We start from the raw sequence: 23,693 nt of genomic DNA on the forward strand, positions 1-23,693 counted from the left end.
GAGGCTGACTTGACTATGGGTGTCCCTTTTCAGACTCCCCACCTGCAGGTTTTTCTAGGTACAGACACCTCCCTTTCAGGCTGGGGTGCACATTGTGATCAGTTGTATGCACAAGGGGCGTGGTTAGCTGCTGAAGCTAGGTTGCATATTACTTTGCTAGAACTTAGAGTAATTTGCTATGCTCTTGTCTCTTTTACAGCTCTGGTCACGGGGAAATCGGTCCAGATTGCCACAGACAACACACCAGCAAAGTGTTATGTGACCAAGCAAGGGGGAACAGGTTTCCTTGCTCTGTGTGTGGAAGTAACCAGGTTGTGGCGACAGGCATCCCTATACCTTATGACTCTGTCAGCGATTCATATAGCGGGGGACAACAATGTGCTAGCCGACATGCTCAGCAGGCACCTCAATGAACACGAGTGGTGCATCAACCCAAAGTTTCTAGATCACATCTTCGAGATTTGAAGTGTCCCAGAAATCGACCTATTTGCAACCAGGGAGAATTCCCAGTACGCACAGTACAGTTCCAGGGCAGCTATAGGTGGAAGGTCTCTGTGGGATGCTTTTCAGCTCCAGTGGACAAGGGCTTTTTATTACCTGTTTCTGCCATTCCCCGTTGTGCAGGGTCATCGCCAAGATCAAGGCAGACAGGCCCAACTACATCTTGATCGCCCCTTGTTGGGCCAGGAGGATCTGGTTTTTGACACTGATGGCCCTGGCCAAGGGAAACTACATGCTGTTCCATCCACAAGAGGACCAACTGGTCCAAGGGTTGCTATACCACCACGATGTATCACTCCCCCATAAGGTGGCCCCCTAGGGTAGAGAAAGTCTTGGTGGCTTCTCGCAAGCCCTCAACTAGATGTTCGTACGCAGCCAAGTGGAGACGTTGCTCTTCATGGGATTCCGACCATGGTATTGTGCCTGATCGCTGCTTACTCCCGGAACTGTTTGGTTATCTATTGTCATTAAAGGATGCTGGCCTGGCTAACACTTCCATTAATGTACATTTAGCGGCAATATTCACTTTTCACATTGGACTGGACATTATTTCACACACCCCTTGGCTAAGAGATTTTTGAAGGGTTTGGATAATTTGTATCCTCCAATTTCTCAACCCACCCACAAGTGGAGTCTCTCCTTGGTGTTATCCCGCCTTATGAAAAGCCCCTTTGAGCCTATGTCTGCTTGCAACATATTGGTTTTCTTATAAGACTGCATTTCTAGTGGCCATAATGTCGGCTAGACATGTCAGCGATCTCTCTGCTCTTCGCCACAATCTGCCATTCACCAAATTTCATAAGGACAAGGCGGTGCTATGCCCCAGTTTGGACATCCCCCCCCCCTAAAATTGTCACTAGATTCCACATGTCGCAAGACATTTTTCTCTTGGTTTTCTTCCATAACCCGGAATCCACAGCGGAAGGTTCCTTACACTGTTTAGATGTATGGAGAGCATTGTTATTTTATTTACACCATACAGCTAGTTTTCAAAAACAAGACAATTTATTTATTTTAATTTAATGGTCAGAACAAGGGTGAAACAGTGTCCTCCTAGACCCTGTCCCGATTGATTTCTTCGGCTATTTGGCTGGCATACCAGGAGGCCAAGGTGCAATGCCCCCTCCAAGTTCATGCACATTCCACCAATTCGCAAGCTGCATCTGCTGCTTTCTCGGCACGTGTTGACATTACTGACATATGTAAGGCAGCCACTTGGTCCACGCCGTCAACATTCATGAGATGCTACTCCATGGACGTTGATTCGACTCGTGAGACAGCTGTGGGGAGAGCGGTTAGAATCATACAGTTGGAAGGGACCACCAGGCTCATCTAGTCCAACCCCCTGCACAATGCAGGAAATTCACAACTACCCCACACACCCCCAGTGACCCCTACTCCATGCCCAGAAGATGGCCAATATGCCCCGCTCTCATGAACTCCCTAAGGTCATAGAATCAGCAATCACTGTTCAAGTAGCAGTCACACCCCCGCCTCCTTGGTAAGAGAGCTTGCTGTTCTCCCATGTGGGACTGCACAGAAGCCTTGAAGATGAAAAGCAGTGTCGCGCTGGCTTGTAACTGTTGTTCATCAAGTGGTCTGTGCAGGCACACATCCCTCCCTCCTTCCCCACAGTGGACTGCTCTTTCAGCCTGCAGGACTGGTCCACGGCGGCAGAGAGGAGAACTGGGGGAAAGAGCGACCCCTCCCTCTTGGTCATGTGACAGTTTAGGCGTGAAAGCTGTTGCTACCCGAGGGGAGGGGGAGCGCTCTTGGCAGAGCCGACTATTACAGATGCTCGGGAACATCTCCATGTCTGGCCTGCGCATGTGCAGTCTCATGTGTGCCTGCACAGAAGACCACTTGATGAACAACAATTAAAGGCAACTGCAACACTGTTTTTCCTGAGACAGGACTTAAAAATGTGCAACTGTGCTTAGGATTGCATCATAACAGTTAGACAACAAGTGAAGAAGTAATAACAAAATGATACATTTATCAAGCTCTTTAGAACTCATTTTGTATTATTTTATGAAACCTGATTTTAAGCCCTGAGTTTTGACGCATGTTTTCACTGATGTGGAATGCAAGTACCAGGTCACAGACAAATAGGGTTGCCAGGTCCCTTTTCGCAATTGGCAGGAGGTTTTTGCGGTGGAGCCAGAGGAGGGCGGGGTTTGGGGGGGGAGGGACTTCAATGCCATAGAGTCCAATTGCCAAAGTGGCCATTTGCTCCAGGTGAACTGATCTCTATCAGATGGAGATCAGTTGTAATAGCAGGAGATCTCCAGCTATTACCTGGTAGTTGGCAATTCTACAGACAAAGGCGGCATGAAACCAGACACAAGGACACCATTAGCCCTTTTCCCCATCAATAAGGTGTAATTATCTTTCAGCTAACGGGGTATTTGGTGCTATAAATAGAAGTGGAGAAAAGACCCAACTCAACTTTTATTCGTATCTGAAGCTACCTCAAGACCTGAGAACAGCCATTGTTGCTATTTAGTTTCTAAGTAATAATAAGGCCATCTTCCAGAGGTACCTGGTGATGCAATGTACTAGCCCTCAGTTTTTATCTTTTTCAACCCAAGTCTTCTCCACGCTCTCTCAAACGCCACTTGACCCATGATGAACGTGATGGTAAAATTCCGTTTGTACCAATCCCTACATTTCAGAAACAAAGAGACACATCAGCAAAAATACACAATTAGAGTATTTCTATTTGAAATTAGAGGAAAAAGATGTAAGACTGAGACATCTTGGTTTGTAGTAAACTGCTTTTCCTTTCCTTCCTTAAAGCTCAACAGGCTAGGAACATTTCTGCCTTTAGTTTTCTAAAGTGCCAAGTCAAAAAGCAATCCCATGTGTATAATAGGACATATCTCCAGGCAAGCAGAGTTACATACTGCAGATACCAATGTAATGAGTAATAACATAAACTAGGAGAATTTATTCAACTACCAATGCAGCTTTTAGGGCATCCCAGATTCTTTATACCAAGAGTGAAGGCATGTTTTACTATATACAAAAACTGAACAGAAAATATAAACAAGTGCCTTATGGTACCTCTTAAAGCCACAAGTTTTTATTCGAGCACAAGCTTTTGTGAAGTAGACCAAAAACTACAGTTTTTAAGGTAACTTACACAGGTTTATCTTTTAAGTGATTTTTAATTAATTAACCTGTTAATCCATGTTAACACAGTTACTTATGTGGAATTATTAAACAGAAAAGAACATCAAAAATGTCAGAGATTTGGCCCGGCAGATCAAACCCTTTGCTCTGAAGTTAACATATCTATCCAGAATGAGTTTTTAAAAACAGCATCTATTCTTTTGAAAAGTGTTTTGAAGTATGTAAATTATAAAGGATTTTTATTTACATTGCTCTAGTACCCCTGCAGGTAACCCTAGACTCATCATAAACCTGGTGAAATGAGTTTTTTTGTTTCTTGGTATACAAGGTATTCCTTACTGTTCAGATCATAGCCACAGCCCCGGAATAACAGAGTGGTACGAAGGATCAGAAGAGAGTCATATGATGAGTGCAGTCAACTAAGCAAACAGCTTTTCAGACCTCTAAAAAGAAGCACTGCATTTACATACAGTGTAAAAATGTGCCTGCAGGCACATTTGGAGTTCTGACACAGCATGGTGGGCACAGCAACAAAATGGCTGCCACAAAATGTCGACGGGCGCCCACAGGCACCATGTTGGGGACCTCGATATACAGGAAATAAGATGCTTGCTATATGTTTGGTTATTGTAATTCAATCATCACTCTAGTAGAAAAATGAATGACAAAAGATATCTTAAAGTTATGAAGTTTCAATTACATTCATGTTTCCACTTTGAGTCGTCTTCTGTTATTAACAGCAACCTTTCAATGTTCCAGTAAAACCAAACCAAATAATTGTATTGTGTGCATGGGGAATCCCGCGATTCATCAGCAGAGGGCCCTGAGAGTCATGGTATTTCTGCATTCCACTCCACCCAAGCAGTCCTTTCTGACCCGAGAAAAGTTTATTCCCAGGGATGCAGGTCTCTTTCATCAGCACAGTTCCACTGATGGAACAGGTATTGAGATGGTGACTTCATCCCCTTCCTCACTACAGTTTCTGTGAACCATGACTCTGGTAATAAACTTTCCTGGGGCTGGAAATGAATGCTGGGGTGAGGAGAACGTGGGAAAGTACTACAGTCCTTGAACCCGCGGATCACTGGATCCAGCATATGGTATGCTACATATACAAACGTGTACATATGCATGTAACTTCAAGATCAATCAATCATTTATTGGTAGGGTATTAATTTAAGATAGTGGAAAAAGTAAACGGATATTTTAGTGTAATATCTGAGAAAACAAACTCAGCAGATAGTCTATGATTATTTGTGGGCAGGGGGAGAGGAGGGGTAATATTTTGTTAATTGGAAACTATACAACTAACGAAAGATAATGATAAAATAGGTTAGATCCAAAAACCATCAAAGGAATGAGCTCACACAACAGATCTCCATTCTCACTGCAGCCTCCTACGTTCCCTGCAAAGCTGCTGGGGGGTGACCCTCAGGAGCAATAGAGGAAGGGGTAAGAAGGTGGCACAAAGAAGGGGGGATCCATTTCACAGCTTTGTTCTCTTCACAGTTTACTGGATCCAACCCACTGTTCCTAAATGGCTCTATTTTAAAGCGCCATTAAATACAGCTGGGTCTCTCACCAGGTGAAACTAATGACCAAGGGTAAATGCAAAATAAGCTAGTTAAAATTATTATTTAACATTTCTTTAGAACTTTAGGTGGCACTGTTGCTTCCAGGAGGAGTCAGAAAACAAACAGAAGAATGACTAATGGAGTTACTATTTTCTCCATGTGCACCATTGGACATGCTATTACAACAGTGTAGCATACGCAGCATAAAACACAGAAGTATCACGGTCCCCACATCATGCACTTCTAATCTCCATTAAACAAGATGGGGGGGGGGGGAGAGGAACAGACAAACAACTGGAATGAGTCCATGGAGAACCCAGGAGAAATTACTCTGGTTCAGAAAGGACTTTGTTGAAGTAGTGGTTTTAAGGGAGTCTTGAAGACTTGAGAGACTTGATAAATAAGGGGGGAAGAATATTCTATATCCTGGAGTCAGATTCTCACCTGTTATAAAGTAGATGCTTTTTAAAGTTTTTACTTAAAAAAAGTTGGTAAAATTCAGCCATTTCTTCGGCATCCAGTGTGGCTTTCCGCCCTAAAAATAAGATTTCACAACACCTAGGTCAGAAAACATTTTAAGCATACCGGAACATACATTTAAATGCAAGCCCCAGGAAACATTCGGCACAGCATGCAGTGCTAGGCTGGAATGTGGGAGACATTGTGTTCCAGTCTCACTGTTGGCAGCCTTGGGCAAGTCACAGTCTCACAGCCTATTTTCACAATACACAAGAAGCGAAAAACAGTAATCTGCTTTTGAGGTTGCTGCAAAGGTATACTCAGAAAAGACTGTTCAATGTTTTGCGAATTAAATAATAAGCAGAAATGCTGGTAATAAGGAGTTAAACTGAACAGATCAGTATGGGGGGGAACCTTAGAAATCGAATAGCTGCAGATTTACAGTAAACCAAGGAATGACTTAAATGTCACCGTAGCATCCACACCTCTGTAGATGTGGTGATGGCTACCAACCTGGAAGGCTTTAAGAGTGGGATGGACATGTTCATGGAGGAGAGGGCTATTTATGGCTGCTAGTAAAAATGGATACTAGTCATGATGCATACCAGTTCTCCCTGTATCAGAGGAGCATGCCTATTCTAAAGTGCTGTGGAACACAGGCAGGACGTTGCTGAAGTTATCCTTGGAAGCTTGTGGGCTTCCAAGAGGCACCTGGTTGGCCACTGCATGAACAGACTGCTGGACTTGATGGGCCTTGGTCTGATCCAGCAGGGCTTTTCTTATATTCGAATACTCCTCTGACAATATTCTCTTCCCACCCTCCTCTTGGAATCATAACCCAAAAGAATGTAACGCTCCAAGGAGAAACCTGGACAGCGACTTATATCCTTCTTGCAAGTAGCAAGGGAGGGTAGCAAAGGGCATTGTGAGGGTATAGATTACCAAGATCATACCATATGTTACCCTTAATCAAATTATGTGGGAGGGAAGGTGGCATGGTACAGACTGATCTCGTCAGACCTCGAAAGCTAAGCAGGTCAGAACTTGGATGGGAGATCACTAAGGAAGGATTTGCAGTGAAAGGCAATGGCAAACCATCTCTATTTCTCGCTTTGGAAGCCCCTTGCTGGGGTTGCCATAAGTTGGTTGCAACCTGACGGCACATACGTACATAACCAAATTCTGTACCAAAAAGATAGGCTTATGCCTTGTTCATGACAAATCAAGTGCATTTATTTGCACTAGAACTTTTCACAAGATTAAAATCCAGGAAACAATCAGAACCTTCTCTTTAAGGAACCACGTAATTATAGAAACAATGATTTAGCTAACCTTTTTCATCTCTCAGTTCTAGACCTTTGGCTTTCAATCTCGAGTGAACAAATTCTTCTTTTTCCTGAAATATCATCATTTAAAGATATTAATTGGTATAACTTCAATTTGTCCATAAGTGCTAAGCAATCTTGGAACCTATTCCACTGAGTATATTAACTGGTGACTACAACTTGTTCAGGAAATGTTCAGGGACTATTCTGTGATCAATCAGCCTATAACACAGGAAGCTTCATAATGTCCAAGTTGTCTGTTTAGCTGAATATGGGACTGTAAGAGGTCCATACTTATGGCAAACTTAAATCAAGTTTGTACACGAACATTTTCTTCAGCAAAAGAGGAAGTATACTAGATCTGTCCTCGGTAAGTTAGTGGTAAATTTTTTAAACTTTGAAACTATAATTCACTTTATTTTGGGCATTCAGGAATGAAAAGGGATACATTCTTCATTATTTAACTGTAGGACTTGAGAGCCAGTGTGGTGTAGTGGTTAAGAGTGTCGGACTAGTATCTGAGAGACCCAGATTCCAGTCCCCACTTATGCCATGGAAGGTCACACCTTGAGCCAGTTAACATTTCCTAAGCCTAACCTGCTTCACAGGGCTGTTTTGAGGGAAAAGGGAAGGAGAGGAGAATGATGTAAACCATTCTGGGACCCCACTGGGAAGAAAGGTGGGGTATAAATGAATTAAATAAATAATTTTTTTTACAAAAAACACATATCAGGCCTTTAAGGTAAAAATCCCCTGTGCAAGCACCAGGTCATTCATGATCCATGGGGTGACATCACATCCCTACGTTTACTAGACAGACTTTGTTTAGAGGGTGGTTTGCCAGTGCATTCCCCAGTCATCTTCCCTTTACCCCCAGCAAGCTGGGTACTCATTTTACCGACCTCGGAAGGATGGAAGGCTGAGTCAACCTTGAGCCAGCTACCTGAAACCAACTTCCTTTGGGATCAAACTCAGGTCGTGAGTAGAGCTTGGACTGCAGTACTGCAGCTTACCACTCTGTGCCATGGGGCCTTTACATCACACAATATGGCAACTAAAAAAAATTTGTGTTGGAGTTTCTTGGCAATCCACACTGCAAGATTCCCAGTAGGGATGTGCACTTGGATATCACTGAGCCGAATATATATCCAAAAAATATCTTATTAGTATTGTTCAGATATAATTGGGTTTCCCAAATATTTCTTGGGATACTGAAAAATGGGTCCAGAAAAATCCCAGTAATATTTGGGATTAGCAGGAAATATTGAGAGCTGGTGTTTGCAGGCTCCCTTGACTGTTTTACCTTTTACCCTTTCTCCCCTGTGTTTCTGTGTCTCCCAAGGCTTGGTATCAGCTTCCTGAAATGCTTTAGGTAAGAGTACATCAGCGTCAAGTGTTTTTGTGGTTTTCCAAAAGTTGGTTCTTTGATGGAGTTAATGTCAGGTTTTGTGGACTCTCGTATCTTAAATTGAGATTCTCACATTTTACATAGTTTCAGAATACTCAGCTTTCACATACTTTCAGATTTTTGGCTTTTACATGGGTTGGGCCAAATAACAGCAGGGGGAGATTCTCAGTTTTTAATTTTTTTGCTTGTTTTCCCTTTGCTCCATAGGAAACAATGGGGGACAGTTGAGCCCACCTTTTTTAGGGTCCATAGAACTGGACCCCTTGCTCCAACTGAGTTGAAATTTGGAGGCTAGTTAAAACACAGGCACCAGTAGCTCCCCTGCAACGGTGCCAGTACCTCAGAAACATCCTCAGCCCCCCAGGAAAGATTTCCCATAGGGAATAACGGATCTGAAAAATATCAGAAACCTAAAAAAACACAGATCCGAATACCATATTGATACCTGGAACTCGCAAAATCGGAAATACATACATATAAATATATATACATACACACACACACACACACGTGTGTGTGTGTGCGTGTGCTGCACATCCCCTAATTCCCAACACCACCAAGTGGCTTTGCATTTCCCTGCACACTCACCTTTCTAAACAATACATTCTGGTTTGCCCAAAATTGCTGATTCCAAGCTTGAGTTTCTTGTCTAAGTTCTCTAAGTCTGCATTCCAATGGAGATTCATGTTTAGGAACATAAAATATTACCGGCCGGAGGTTTGAACGCTGATCGGGAGGCCCAATCCAATCATGGCAAGAATGTGAAGGAGGGCAAAAACCTGAAGTCTTAAACACAAAAAAGGGGGAGATTAGGTTTTTGCAGAACTTCCTGTTTTTTCATTCAAAAGCATCACAAATTGCTTCAACACTGCTTTGTGAAAAATTGTTAGATATGAAAGGTTAATACGGCAGCACACAGACTAACAAGTAATCTACACATTACAGTTGTTGGAAAGCACATATGTCCAGCTTCCATTATAAAACATTTATATTTACCATGATACTAAGGAAAAATTAGATGTGATGTGTAAAAGGCTAAAAATCAAACACAAAGCAACAAATCCAGAGGTCTCCATTCTGAATTGCCAAGACAACCCCAAACAACAGGAGATGGCAGCAGCAACAAGGGTGAGGGAGAAAACACACAAACAGAACCAGTGGTGCGAAGGAGGAAACAAGGATGGACAGGGGAAACTCTCAGATGGCCAATCGGGGGAAGGAAGTGGGGAGAGGAGGAAACAAGCATGGCCAAAGATCAGACAGACGGGGTGGTGAGAGAAAGTGGGTGGAAGGGAATGGAACCAAAGTGGAAGGAGGAAGTTAGGTATGCAGAGTCAGGTGGGGAAATAGAAGAAATGGGATTTCCCTTCCTCCACAAGCCCCCTAATCGTCTAGTAATTTCAACTCCATAATTTTCTACACAGGCACTAGAGTTGCACTGTACTAAATGATTCACAAAGTTACTTAGATAAATTATTAGGGACTGTGGGTCTATATTACTGTGTTTAGCTTACTGAAACTAGGACCCTACTATGTAATTTTCATATAATTTAATGTGTCATGTTAAGACCTACACTTTGCTTCAGTTCTGTTTTTAGGTTTCTGATTAGTTCTACAACCCCAATCCTGTGGTATTGTTTATTGAATACCCCATCCTGTCAACTGTACTGACCCACTCTGCACAATCTGTCTTAAATCAAAGTGAGAAAGGTGGGCTATGAATGATGTAAACAAAACAAATAAACAAATATTACATTTTCACACAGATTGTTTTTTCTTTTGGAAACAACCATTTTCCTGTTTGAGAGAACAATTTCAAAAGAAGGATACAGTCTAAGAAACTTGCACTGAAATGAAAAGGCTTTGCTTCCAAGTAAGATTTAGATAGAAGTGGGCTGCAAGAATTTAATAGAAGAGCCAGCGAAGTGTAGTGGTTAAGAGCGGCGGACTCTAATCTGGAGAACCAGGTTCGATTCCCCACTTCTCCATAGGAAGCCTGCTGGGTGACCTTGGGCCAGTCACACTTCTATCCAAATTCTCAGCCCACGCAGAGACAGGCGATGGCAAACCACCTCCACCTCTTGCCTTGAAAACCCTACGGGGTCGCCATAAGTCAAGTGTGACTTGACGGCGTGCACATGCACCCCTGCAGCCATCACCAACAGATTGAAATGCACGGGAAAAGCAATATGCAAATGTTTATAACCATACAAGCTATTGCAGACCTTCAGCTCATGATCTATCTGAAAGGTGCCAGCAGTTCCCATCATCACTAATCAGTTTGCATGTTAACAAAATAATTACAAAATTAATCACACATCATAGGTACTTTTGGCTTGCCAGTGTTAGAATTAGTATTTTTTCTGAGAACACTGGAAAGAATGGGACTACATTTTTCTGCTCATGCAGCTTTTCTTCCATGATTGGCTTTGATTGTATTTGTGCCTATTGCACAAGCAAATATGATCCAATAATTTACTGGCATGGATTCTAGGAGACTAAAGCAGATGCTTGTTAATGATTTATTATTTCAAGTCTCCCACAGGGCACCTCCACTGGAATTGCTCTGAGATAAGCCATGCATACAAAGCTCTTCTACCCATAAGGATTCCTCATGCTCTCATCTGCAAGTTGTATCTCTGCAAACACATAAAGGAATACACACATGGTGCTTCCTTCTCTATTTAAATAAATGAAGAAATCCATTATAGTGGCACCTGAGTGTGCTCAATGCAGTACAAGGAGTTCAGCTGAGATATTATGTACTTATTGTGACATGTGCCAGACTAAAAACTAGCTGTTAGTTATCTGCAGGCCTTTTGTCTCCTGTCATCGACCAAGTGGCTGCTATGACGTCATGTGGACAAGTATCCCACCCTTTTTTGTTATAAAGGCCATACAATGTTGACAAATTGTGAAACTTTGATGAGTGAAAAAAAAACTTCAAAAAGAGCTTAGGGGATATATATGCTATTAAGGTTAAGGTTCGGACGCTTACATGAAGCCACCTTTTACTGAGTCAGATCGTGGTTGTATCAAACTCAGCACTGTCTACTTTGGTCTGGGAGCAGAGAACCACATCACTGTTTTAACTGGAGATTCTGGGGATTGAACCTGGGACCTTGTGTACACAAAGCCACAGAGCTTCTATCACTGTGTCACAGCCAAGGCTCCCCAGTGAGACAGGGGTGTTGGACACCCAGGGAAACAGAACACAGTGTCCAGAAGGCAGTGGAGATAAGGAAAGGGAGCTTCAAATGCAAGCTGGCCAAAAAGATCCTAGGCTAGGTAGCAGGCCAAGATGCAGAAACCCAAGGAAGGACTGGTGGAAGAGGATAAGGGAAAGATCTGTGAAGAGCAGCGTTATGAAAAGAGGCTCAAGTTGTGGAAAAGCTTCACTTAGGGCCCAGTGACAAGAGAAGCAGTACACTGTTGGTGAGAATCTAAAGAACTTGGGAAGCACAGGAACGCATTTCACATTTTGTTCCAAAATAGCCAAGCTCTCACATATTTTACAATTATCTCTAGGGTGGTGAAATCATGCATATTCTGGAGCTGCACAGCAGTCAAAGGGCCTATTGCTGCAATAAGCACCATCGGTATCATTTACAAGAAACCAAAAGCAGCAACATGAGGAACTGTTAGTTTGTCCTCTCACCCACTCCTCTGCCCTTTCAAGCTAAAAAAGGCCCACTAAGTGCATCTTGCCTACAGCCTCCACCACCAGGACCATTCTGGAGCCAGTACTGGCAGCTTTTCTCTTGTGTTTTGCTGGAATATGAACCTGGCAGAAGGGTTATAGGAAATACAGTCATATTTACAGTTATAGGAAATACAACACTACATCTAAAAGGATGGCAGAAATTGCCAGCAATCGGTGGTAACCTTTTAAAAAATAAGCGTTAGGAATTTTATTTTTGTTTTACGGCTCACTGAAAAAAATCCTGAGTTCTCACTTGGAGTGACAGCAGAGGCGAGGAGTCGAGGGTACTCATCTCTCCCTTCTGGCCGCTTGCTGTTCTGCCTATAGTTTGCAGGTTGGGATGGCCAGCTGCTTTGCAAGCTCCTCTGAGCCAAAAAGCAAGACAAAATTGAAAGAAACTGAATAAAGGAGTTGCCACAACTGCAAATTATCAGGATGTAATTCCTCACCCAGTACATGACACAAACCAGCAATTTGCACGCAGGGTAAACAATTCAGTCAATTGGCTTAACCACATTCAGTCTGCAGAGATGAAAAACAAACGTGGGTGAATCAGCCCTGTGCTGTCATCAACATTTCCCTTGAACTCCCTTTTACCTAATTCAGCCTACACCTTCAATGCCAACAGCACAGCAGCAGAACAGAAGTACATTCCTCCCCACCCCCCAGTTGTGGAAAACATATCTTTAAAGCAACAACACTGCATTCATAAACCCATTCACCCGATAATACAGAATCATAGACCTGGAAGGGGCCATACAGGTCCTATGGTCCAACCCACTGGTCAAAGCAGGATCAGTCTAGAGTATCCCTGACAAGTGTTTGTCCAGCTGCTACTTTGAAATGAGGGGGAGCTCACCACATCCCTAGGCAGCCAATTCCATTTTGTCCTGAGAGTGTGTGACTGGCCTGAGGTCACCCAGCAAAATCCCAGATATGGCAACCAGTGTGGCATAATGGTTAAGAGCACTGGACTCTAATCTGGAGAACTGGGTTTGATTTCCCACTTCTTCACATGAAGCCTGCTGGATGACCTTGGGCCAGTCACAGTTCTCAGAACTCTCTCGGCCCACGCAGAAGCAGGCAATGGCAAACCACCTCTGAACGTCTCTTGCCATAAATACCCCACAGGGTCAGCTGTGATTTGACAGCGAACACACACTCCCAAATACCAGTCAGACACTCTTAACCACTATACCTCACTGGCCCCCTGACTGCATGGAAGGTTTGTGCAAAGGAATGTTCAAAGCTGGAATCCACCACTCATGTTCTAGAGATGCCATCCGTTCCACCACTTCATACTACTGCATGTGTGAACCGAGGGGAAGCTAGTGCTTAAAACATGTAGTGTGTATCAGCTGTAAATTAAAAAAATGCTCTAAAGCAGTGTGGGGCCCGACTCCAAAATGAGTTGTGAAGCCTGTGAAATCAGGTCCCAGACTTTTACAGTTTTATTGGTTTAAGAACATAAGAAAGGCCATGCTGGATCAGATCAAGGTCCATCAAGTCCAGCAGTCTGTTCACACAGGGCCAGCCAAGTGCCTCTACGAAGCCCGCAAACAAGACCTCTGCAGCAGCATTGTCCTACCTGTATTCCATTGCACCTAATGCAATAGGCACGCTCCTCTGATCCTGGAGAGGATAGGTATGCATCCTGACTAGTGTCCATTTTGACTAGTAGCCATGGATAGTCCTCTCCTCCATGAACATGTCCACTTCCCTCTTAAAGCTTTCCAAGTTGGCAGCCATCACCACATCCTGTGGCAGGGAGTTCCACAATTTAACTATGCATTGCATATATATTTTTTTAAAGAGGGTCACCTTGCCAAATAAATTGGAGTTGTGGGTCACTGTACCAAAAAAGGTGGGCACTCACTGCCCTAAAGGGGGGAAAGTGATTGATTCATAAGCAACATGCATGCAGCTTTAATCAAACAATAAGCATCCATACAACTCACAAACACAAGAAAGTGTCTTATACTGAGTCAGAGCATACCAAAATCCTGTATACATGCAGGGGTGTTAATTGCATACTTGTTGCTTATGAGTTGGTAGAACCAATTAGCACTCCGTACAACTCGTGAACAGATGGAACTGCCTGAGATCACGAGCAACATCTATGCGGAACCAACCAGCACTCATACATGTGCACAACTGGCATCAGACAGCTCATGAACACATCATGCTGCCTCAGATCAAGGACCTACCAAGGTTTTTGCTCACGAGCAGCATGTACAAAGACCCAATTAGCGCTCATGAACACATGAAAACTGCCACACACTGAGTCAGACCATTGGTCCACCAAGATTCTCCACTTTCACTGGCTCTCCGGAGGTTTTTCACATGACCTACTACTTAATGACCCTGTTTTAAACGGGGACACCAAGGGCGGGGCCTGGGACTTCCTGCACGCAAATTCTCTAGACCGCGAAGCCACCGGCCCTCCGTTGCTAACCAGGTAAGACCTCTTTAATCCGCTAGCAGCGCCAGGAGACCTGATCCCTAGGCACGTTTATTTGGAAGTAAGGCCCCCACGCTATAGGCAGTGGCCTTACTCCCAAGAAAGCATGCCCAGGGTTGCAGTTCTCGGGTCCGTGTTCGTCTGCCGCCCAAGCCTCCACGGGAGTTTCTTCCCGCCGTCTCCATTACCCTGTTTCCGGGGCGCGGCGGCGGCGCGGCCTCCTTCTCCGGCCCTTCGGCGGACGCGGAGGAAGACCCGCCGCGCGAAGCAACCGCCGCGCGACCTCCCTTCCAACGGCACAAAGCAACCCGGGTCGCCGCCGCCGCCGTTGCCATCCGCGAGCTCGCGCGTGCGCAAAGCGGCGGCCGGCCTTTTAACGACAACGCGGCGGCGGCCGGGCTCGCTCGCTTTACGGCAAGGCCGTCATACCCACAGTGGAAGTCGTCTTTCCTCCGCAGCCTTCGAAAGACCGAGGGGCTCGGTGCGGACAGAGTGCGCACGCGCGGCGGGGATCCCGGGCGTCTTTGGGCCGGGCAGGCGGCTCGTTCCGCCCCTGGTAAGTACGGAAGAAGAAAAGGGTCCTGCGAGGCAATGGTGGTAGCTACCCCGGGCTAAGGCTGGAGTCCCGGGAGGAAGGCAGGCTGTGCGTGGTCACCGCAATGGAGGTGCTGCCAGAACCGGGGTTGCAAATGCAGGGAGATGGAAGGGGGGCTGAGGGGGGGCGGCAGAGTACAGGAAGGGTGGTGAGCTTAAGGGTGGTGGGGTGATGAAAGGTTTGCAGGTGGCAGGTTCCTGGGGCGTAGAAGCGCCACCCTGGATGCGAACACGGGGTGGGGGGGGAAGGTCAAAGCGGGATAAGTAAAAAAGGGGAGGGGCCGTGGCTCAGTGGTAGAGCCTCTGCTTGGCGTGCAGAAGGCCCCAGGTTCAATCCCCGGCGTCTCCAGTTAAAGGGACCAGGCAAGTCGGCTATGTGAGAGACCCCCGCCTGAGACCCTGGAGAGCCGCTGCCGGTTTGAGTAGACAAGACTGACCTTGGTGGACCCAGGGTCTGATTCAGTGTAAGGCAGCTGGGTCGCCGTGTTAGTCTGTCTGCGGTAGTAGAAAAGGGGCAAGAGTCCAGTAGCACCTTAAAGTCTAACAAAAATATTTTCTGGCAGGGTGTGAGCTTTCGTGCGCCACAGGTCACTTCTTCAGATACCTGTATCTTCAGATACAAGGTCTTCAGATCTTCTCCAGATACAAAAAATATTTTCTGGTATTACCAGAAAATATTCTTGTGAGTCTTTATTCTTGTGAGGCTCTTGCCCTTTTCTACTGCTGCAGACAGACTAACACGGCGACCCACTGTGGCCTGTTATGGCATACCATGGGCCGCGCTGGCCTCCCGACGGGGGCAAGCGATGGAGAACCCCTCGCCCCAACTCTCCCTTCCACAGGCAGCCCCCCCCCATTCTCCAGGAATTTCTGGGCCAGAGTTGGCAACCCCCCCCCCGGGTTTTACTGGCGAGGGGGATGCGTGTAGGCCTGGCCTGGGCGCGTGAGGATGGCGGGGTAGGGTGAGGTGGCTTGGGGGCACGGGCAACGTGTGGGGCGGGGAGGAGCGTGTCCGGGGCGCCGGGAAGCCAAGGCGCGCGTGCGCGAGGGGGTCACCATGGTAACGCTTTCGGGACTGGGGGGGGAATTTTGGAGGCGGCGGGCTCGGAGCTGGGCGAGAGGCAGGCCTGGGGCCTGGAAAAGGGGGGGAAGCCGCCGGGCTTTCCTGGCTCCCCCGGCCGAGCGCCGCGGCCTGTGCGCGGAGAAGCGGCTCCGCGGGTAGCGAAGGGCTGGAATGAGATTGTGAAGTCACCGGCGGGCGGGCGGGGGAGGGGGGGATCAGGCTTGCTCGCGCGCTCCGCCTGGGGGTGGGTGGGGGAAGCGACCCGAGCCCGGGGCTGATTCCCGGCCTGCCTCCCCGCAGGGATGTAGGGTCGCTGTAGGGGGCGGGGGATCCAGCTCTCGCTTAGGGTAAGGGCGGGGATTTCCCCCAGGGTGGGCCTTGGTGGTTGGAGGCCAACAGGGTTGCCAACTGCCAGGTAGCAGCGGGAGATCGCCTGCTATGACAACAGGCCTCCAGCCGATAGAGATCAGTTCCCCTGGAGAAAATGGCCTATTTGGCAATTGGACTCTGTGGCATTGAAGCCCCTCCCCAAACCCCGCCCTCCTCAAACCCCGCTCTCCTCAGGCTCCGCCCCCAAAACCTCCAAGAGGAGGTTGCCAAGAGGGACCTGGCGACCCTACTCTGCCCTCAAAACCTCCCGCCGGTTGGCAAGAGGGACCTGGCGACCCTGGAGGCCAAGCAGAGCGCAGGAGGTGGCGGTGGGAAGAGGGCAATTTTTTTGGGGGGGGGGTAGCGTAGGGTCGTTAAAATAACTGGAGATTTAGGGAAAGGCCTTGGGGGGCAGGGCTTGAGGAGGCGAGGGACCTCGGTGCCATAGAGTCCACCCTCCTGAGCAGCCACTTCGTCCAGGAGATCCACTTGCAGTTCTGGGAGATCTCCAGGCCTCAACTGGAGGCTGGCAGCCTGAGGGGTGCGGGACACCTAAATGGGGTGGGTTTTGGGTTGCCAGCCTCCAGGGACTAGCTTAGGGTTGCCAGGTCCCTCTTTGCCACTGGCGGGGGATTTTTGGGGTGGAGCCTGAGGAGGGCGGGGTTTGGGGAGGGACTTCAGTGCCATAGAGTTCAATTGCCAAAGCGGCCATTTTTCTCCAGGTGAACTGATCTCAATCGGCTGGAGATCAGTTGAATTAGCTGGAGATCTCCTGCTGTTACAACCGATCGAGATCACCTGGAGAAGATGGCTGCTTTGGCAATTGGACTCTATGGCATTGAAGTCCCTCCCCAAACCCCACCCTCAGGCTCCACCCCAAAAACCTCCGGCCAGTGGCAAAGAGGGACCTGGCCCTAGGTGGGTTGCTACCTCCCATGGGTAGATAGGACACTTAAACTCATGAGGCGCTCCAGGTTGCATTTTCATTTTGTTTTTGCTGGAGGCAGCTGGAGAGAGAAGGGGGGGGAGAGAAAAGATGCCTAATGATGATAGCAGCTGGAGCCCTGGTTCTGTTATTGGGTGTGTGATCTCTATCCTGATGGGGGTGAGCGACGGAGAAAAGGGTCTTCTGCTTTCTTTGCAGTGCCCGCATCTTTCTGGCACCATAAGAGTAGTATATGGGGAAGCAGATGGCAACATCGCCTTTCATTTTCCTCAGGGGTGTGGGTGCACCAGCCACTCTGCTGTACTTTGCTTGCGATGCCTAGAAGAGTCTGCCTTGAAAGTAAGGCCCACTGAGGGATTGCAGTGGAGCTTACTTCTGAGTAAGAGTACATAGGGGTCAGCCTGTTTAGTGTGTGCCACTGGCTTAAAAAAGTCTGCCAGATTTGTTTGCAGCAGAATAAGAATGGGAGTTCGGTGGCACCCGACACACCAACAAAGCTTATTACAGCATAAGCCTTCCTGAGTCAGAGCTCACTTTGTCAGAGTGCCTGCCTCAGGGCCCTATTTAAATTAATTTCTGTTTATGCTTCTCCTTTACTCTCCAGAATGATTAGGTGTGAGGGAAGACGTTGGGGCTGCTAAGTTCCGGCAGTTTGTCTAGAAGAGGAAATTTTGGCAGGTGGGGCTGGCTGTACAGGAATGAGAAAAGGTGCCCCTCCCCAGCTGCCATCTGCACAGCTATTAAAGGCACAGAGGCCTTTGTCCTCCTTTGCTTCTGCTAATCCTTTCTTTCCTTCTAGGTTTTCTTTTGACTGAAAAACCCTCAGGGGAGACCAGTGGTACCATAGGTACGTCTAGAGATAGGTTGCAACCCGCTTGTGTGGGCCTGAACCCATAAGTTGGATGTGCATTTTAAAATACTTATCCAGGAGGTCAGAAATGTTGTGCTCTTCTAAACTCCTGGCTTTTGTTATCTCATTGACGTTAATGGGCAGCCACTGAATGGGCTGTCACTTAGATGAGGGCAGGGAGCTGTTTTTGTTGGCAGCAGAGGATAGGACTCGCAATAATGGGTTCAAATTGCGGGCGGAAAGGTACCGACTAGATATTACGGGGGGGGGGGGGGAATTACAGTCAGAGTAAGTGCAATCAGCTACCTGGGAAGGTGGTAGGCTCCCCCTCACTGGCAGTCTTTAAGCAGAGGCTGGACGAACACTTGTCAGGGATGCTCTAGGCTGATCCTGCATTAAGCAGGGGGTTGGATTAGATGGCCTGTATGGCCCCTTCCAACTCTATGATTCTATTCTATGATTCTATGAAGTGCACCATTGTGGAATGGTGGTTAGAGTATCAGAGAGAGTTGGGTTCAAATCCCTCCTGTGCCATGAATTCTCTTGAATGTTCTTGACCCACTCACCCTTTCTCGGCCTTCAGTATCGCACAGTATCGTGAGGATAAAACAGGGTTGGATCATGTAATCTTCCCGTAGCCCTTTAACAGAAAGGTAAGATAAAAATGGTAGTCAGTGTTCTAAGAAAATACCTATCTGATATCCCAGGGATTTCTGAGATTGTGTGGTGATTATTAAAAACAACAACCAGACATTTAAAAAAAATAGGAAAAACTTGAGTTTTATAAATTGCCTAGCAGTCGGGTGTGTGTTTGAAACTTCACCAGCTGTGTATTTTGCATTATTTTTAGCTCTGTTGAAACTGGATGAAGAAAAAGAATGGATATGGGTAACCAACATCCCTCCATTAAAAGGTTACAAGAAATACAGAAAGAAGTCAGAGATTTAGAACCACAAGTAGCAGCCTTCAGTGGTCTATCTGGTGACAGAGCTTACAAGAAACTAGAGAGGACTTTGACCAAACAGCTTTTTGAAATAGATTCAGTGGACACGGAAGGCCGAGGGGATGTTCAACAAGCCAGAAAGCGAGGTGCCCAGGAAATTGAGAGACTGCTTAAAGAACTGGAGCAGAATGCAAACCATCCCCAGAGGCTGGAGATAGCGTCTATATTCACAGAAGCACAAGCATTGGTAGAGCACGAGATCACAGGTTTTTACAAAGGAGGCAACTGCATAACTGAGGAATTTGACGAGGGTATTCAGGATATCATCTTTAGGCTCACTCAGGTGAAAACTGAAGGGAAAACCTCTTTACGGAAAGCCAGGTACCGCACTCTGACCAAAGTCTGTGCTGTTCAAGAGATCATAGATAACTGTGCGAAGCAGCAGCCTTCTTTGCCACTGTCCACCAATGCACATCCTTCTGTTGCTAAGATTAACTCTGTCATGTGTGAAGTAAACAAAGCGAAAGGGACCCTTATTGCTGTTCTGATGGGAGTGAACAACAATGAGACCTGCAGGCATCTGTCTTGTGTGCTGATAGGCCTGATCGCGGATCTAGATGCCTTAGACGTATACGGCCACCCAGAAATAAGGAACTATCGCAGAGAAGTCGTGGAAGAGATCAACAAACTGCAAAGATACCTAGATCTGGAAGAAGAAGCCGATTCCACTTACGCCTACGACCTGGCGCAAAATGGGTGCATTGTAAAGATAGAGGAGATCCGCAAGAAGATGAAGGAGATACTTTCCTCCTTTTTGAAAGGAGAGAGAGCCGTGGACTTGTACTTGAAGTCCAAGACGGAGCTGCAGGGGTTAATCGCTGAGCTGGATGAGGTGAGCCCAGGCAAAAACCCCTGCATCCGAGAAGCCAGGAGGCGAGCGGTGATCGAAGTGCAAACCCTCATCACGTACATTGACCTGAAAGAAGCACTTGTCCGGCGGCAGGTGTTCGTTCAGCAGGAGGAACCGGAGCCGCCATCGCACAGAGCTGTTTGGGACATTCTCGGGACCTTGTCCCAGATTCTTCAGGAGGTGATGTCCTTTGACGGGAACAGGATGGACAAGAACTACATGAGGCTGGAGGAGCTGCTCACGAAGCAGCTCCTGGCCCTCGACGCCATAGACCCGCTAGGAGACGAGCGCTCGAAAGCTGCCCGGAAACAGGCGGTGAAGCTGGCGCAGAATATTCTTTACTACCTAGACATGAAAACAGACCAATGGGAGTACTAAAATAGCTGAGGTCTCGTGCAAGACTTTGCTGCCATTTTTTTTTTTGCAGTCCATGCCTACCGATTTCCCGACAAAACCAGAAGTTATGTTATTTGCTTATGTCATTGTGGCCGAGGAAGTGTTGGATTGGGCTATGCAGCAGTTGTGTCTCTTGTTGACCCAGCCAGGCAATGACTGCAGCCTGCATGTTATTTGTGTTACGATTTTGGCCACAGCTATCTCTCTTTATCTACCCTGGGATCTCTAGCTCTCATCTTCTGTCATGAAGAGCTGCCTCACTTGGTAGATAGCCAAAACCAGCCTTCCGCACAGTGAGAGAAGGCAGCTTGTCAGAAGTGTTTTCTTACCGTTCAGTCAAGGTGCAACTGACGAAGAAGATACCGGGAGCTAAATTTGTTAGCCATAAGCCGTTTGTTGCCGGCGTGACGGAACATGGGGATACTTCAGATGTGCTGTCATGATCCAAAGGATTAAATGCAAATTACTGGTGGCTTTCCCTCCCCTCTCTGTGTGTTTGGTTTAATCTTGCTTATCTCTCACCTAAAGGTTTGGGGTCTTAACATGCAGGTTTTGGCATATGGCTATAGGATTCCACGGTACTAACTTTCGTGTGGGGAGATAAGCTGTAGCCCCACGCCACATACCCTGAAGTGGTCCACCAAGTTAGTTCAGGGTTTTTGCTTAACACTCATTTCAGGTTGGTCATTCAGAAAGGAATCCTTCATAACACTGGTGTGAAGGAATTGTGATACTTCAAAAACCAGAATGTCATAGCTTAGAACGGTGGGAAATCACTACTGTGGAAGAATTGTACTGAATTCTTCAGTGGCTGAAAACCTCCCAAGACTGACGCTTTGGTTGGCCGTGGAGCGATTATGGTTTAACTTTGGCATGTGAAATGCCTCCCTAGTTGGCACCTTGTCCCTTTCATGGTGCCCCCCCTCCAGATCAGATTACTGTTGTTTCTGACAGTAGAAACTTAAGCAAGCGCTTCCGCCCCCTAACTTAACCCAGATCCAGTGGTTTTGGGTCAAGGTCCTGCAGTGTGGGCCATAGACTCCAAATCCTTCTCAGTTTAAACGTTTCTGTAAACATCCTCTTAGAGAGGTAGGAAGGCAGCATGTAGTGCATTTTTATGCATCTAGGTGTGCTGAATCCACTCTCGCCCGCCCCCCCCCCCCCCACACAGTTCTTGATCTTGAGTTTTCAAGCACTCCCAAGTAGCAAGCGCTTTTCTTTTAATTGGAGTATTGCTGTCTGTTCTGTTACCAGTCTCAAGTAGGTCATGTGTCCCCATGCTCAGTGCACAAAGAACCTTGTGTTCCTCCCTCCTCTTTCTCTTGTCTTTAGTAGAGCCCCTGCAGTTTATTAATTGTACCAGTCCAGATCAATAAAATATACCGATCTTGAGTTCAGCTTAGGTTGTGTGCTTCCCTATTTATTTCCAGGTCCAGGAAAGCAGAAACCAGCGTAGTTTTGCAGGATCCGTTGTCAGCGGCCTGCAGAAATCTGCAGAGAATAGACATTGTAAATCAAAGCTTACTTGATAGTCATTTTTCTTATGCAAGGAGAACTGACTTCTAGAGAATTGCCAACACAGCCACTTTCAGATATTGTATCTGCATATTAAGTTTTTACATGTGATTAGAAGAAACAAGGCTGTCTTTAGAAAATAAGTGCCTTTTTTATGAGTTTACGGCACATCTATAACTCGGCTCTTCTAGAGTTGGCCTCATTCTGCTTTTTGTTGAAGTGTCTCCGGTACGCCAGATTGCTCCTAACTCTTCAGCTGTAGTATGGCTCAGAAGAATGTTACCTTCTTGTTATATTTATTTTATTGGGTTTTTAGGCCACTCTTCCAGACCAGGTCCGGCTCAGAGCGGCTTTTATTTTTTTTGCAGGAATATATTTATTCGCACATTAGCAAGTAATTGAGGTCCAGATGGCTGAGTTTCAGGAAATGCTCAAGAAGCCAGAGTTCTGTTGGCATTGGAGCCAGAGACTCTGTGCCCACCGGTCCAGTAACTTGCGCCATTTCCATAGCTCCCTTTACCCATGAGAAGAAAAGCGTGTCGGCTATGATTGTTTTAAAAACGCTTTTTTTGAGATTGCTAAACAAAGTGCAGGACGCTGTCTTTTAAAGCACTCCTCTTGTCAGAGGCGTATCTGCCTAGCAAATCTCATGTCAAAATTACGGATTGTCTTTTTGTCTAGGCTGAATAGAACCCAATGCTGTATAACAGACTTACTGAATGCTTTGCCATTAGTGTCTTTCCTGTAACTGTTCCTGCTGATTTTTAAGGAAAACCTTGCATCTTATCTGCATGTGTTGTGTTCTAGTTTGCCTACTGACATTTTCTGAACAGTTATAATTGAAATATCTCACTTTTAGTAGGTTTTTTTTACCTCTAGCCGCAATGGCTTTGTGCACACATGCACAACTCCATATGGATCATACACAGTTTCTTTGTGACTTAGATTCCTCTATCGATTTCATTTCTAGGACAGTGTGCTATGTATTTCCCTCCACCCTGGCATACTGTGCTGCCTCTGACTTATATATTCAGCAGGGAAGTCCCTTGTTCAGAGAGTTCAATATATATATTTCAGCTTTCACATTGCGTAAGAAATTCCTAGATCTGTTTGTGACATGTGGGTGTGTGAAAATGACAATATTATACTGCTGATGTTTCAATAACAAATCGATGCAGCACACTTTCCCCCTGAAATTTCATTTTTCTGTTTTCATAAACCCCTGTAAAATGTTCATCTATTCAACAGGTCACGGAAACGTTGCCATTTCTATAGCAATTATTTCAGGGTTGTTTTTCAGGGTTTTGTTTTCCAGCTTTCCATGTGGTCTGTTAGAGCTACACATTTAACAGGGCAAACACGTAAGGGTGGTGTGATAAAGGTTAGAGGCTGTTGCTTTTAAGCAGAACTTTTTTTTTCATCTTCTCATAAGATTAATGTGCAATACTTAAAGTTGTCCTGAGATTTTTGGTACAGTATCAAGTCAATGCATGAATTGAAAATGCTGAACTCAAATAAGCTAAACCAAAAGGGGAAAAAAA

The 23,693-nt window shown here is 46.2% G+C and overlaps 2 protein-coding genes across 2 annotated transcripts; one reads left to right on the forward strand and one right to left on the reverse strand.

The window, feature by feature from the left end:
• Nucleotides 1-2,982: 2,982 nt before the first annotated feature.
• On the reverse strand, nucleotides 2,983-10,669 carry LOC130478992 (cytochrome c oxidase assembly factor 8). The gene is made up of 5 exons (XM_056851257.1): nucleotides 10,628-10,669; nucleotides 8,991-9,188; nucleotides 7,002-7,065; nucleotides 5,655-5,745; nucleotides 2,983-3,165 (listed from the first exon to the last, which is right to left on the reverse strand). The coding sequence occupies exons 1-5, from the start codon at nucleotides 10,667-10,669 to the stop codon at nucleotides 3,060-3,062; spliced, it is 501 nt and encodes a 166-aa protein (XP_056707235.1). The 3' UTR covers nucleotides 2,983-3,059.
• Nucleotides 10,670-15,095: 4,426 nt separating this feature from the next.
• Nucleotides 15,096-20,653, forward strand: BAG5 (BAG cochaperone 5). The gene is made up of 2 exons (XM_056851501.1): nucleotides 15,096-15,122; nucleotides 19,239-20,653. The coding sequence occupies exon 2, from the start codon at nucleotides 19,267-19,269 to the stop codon at nucleotides 20,617-20,619; it is 1,353 nt and encodes a 450-aa protein (XP_056707479.1). The 5' UTR covers nucleotides 15,096-15,122; nucleotides 19,239-19,266; the 3' UTR covers nucleotides 20,620-20,653.
• The last annotated feature ends 3,040 nt before the right edge of the window (nucleotides 20,654-23,693 follow it).

This window comes from Euleptes europaea, chromosome 6, assembly GCF_029931775.1.
Source record: "Euleptes europaea isolate rEulEur1 chromosome 6, rEulEur1.hap1, whole genome shotgun sequence".
Lineage (NCBI taxonomy): Eukaryota > Metazoa > Chordata > Lepidosauria > Squamata > Sphaerodactylidae > Euleptes > Euleptes europaea.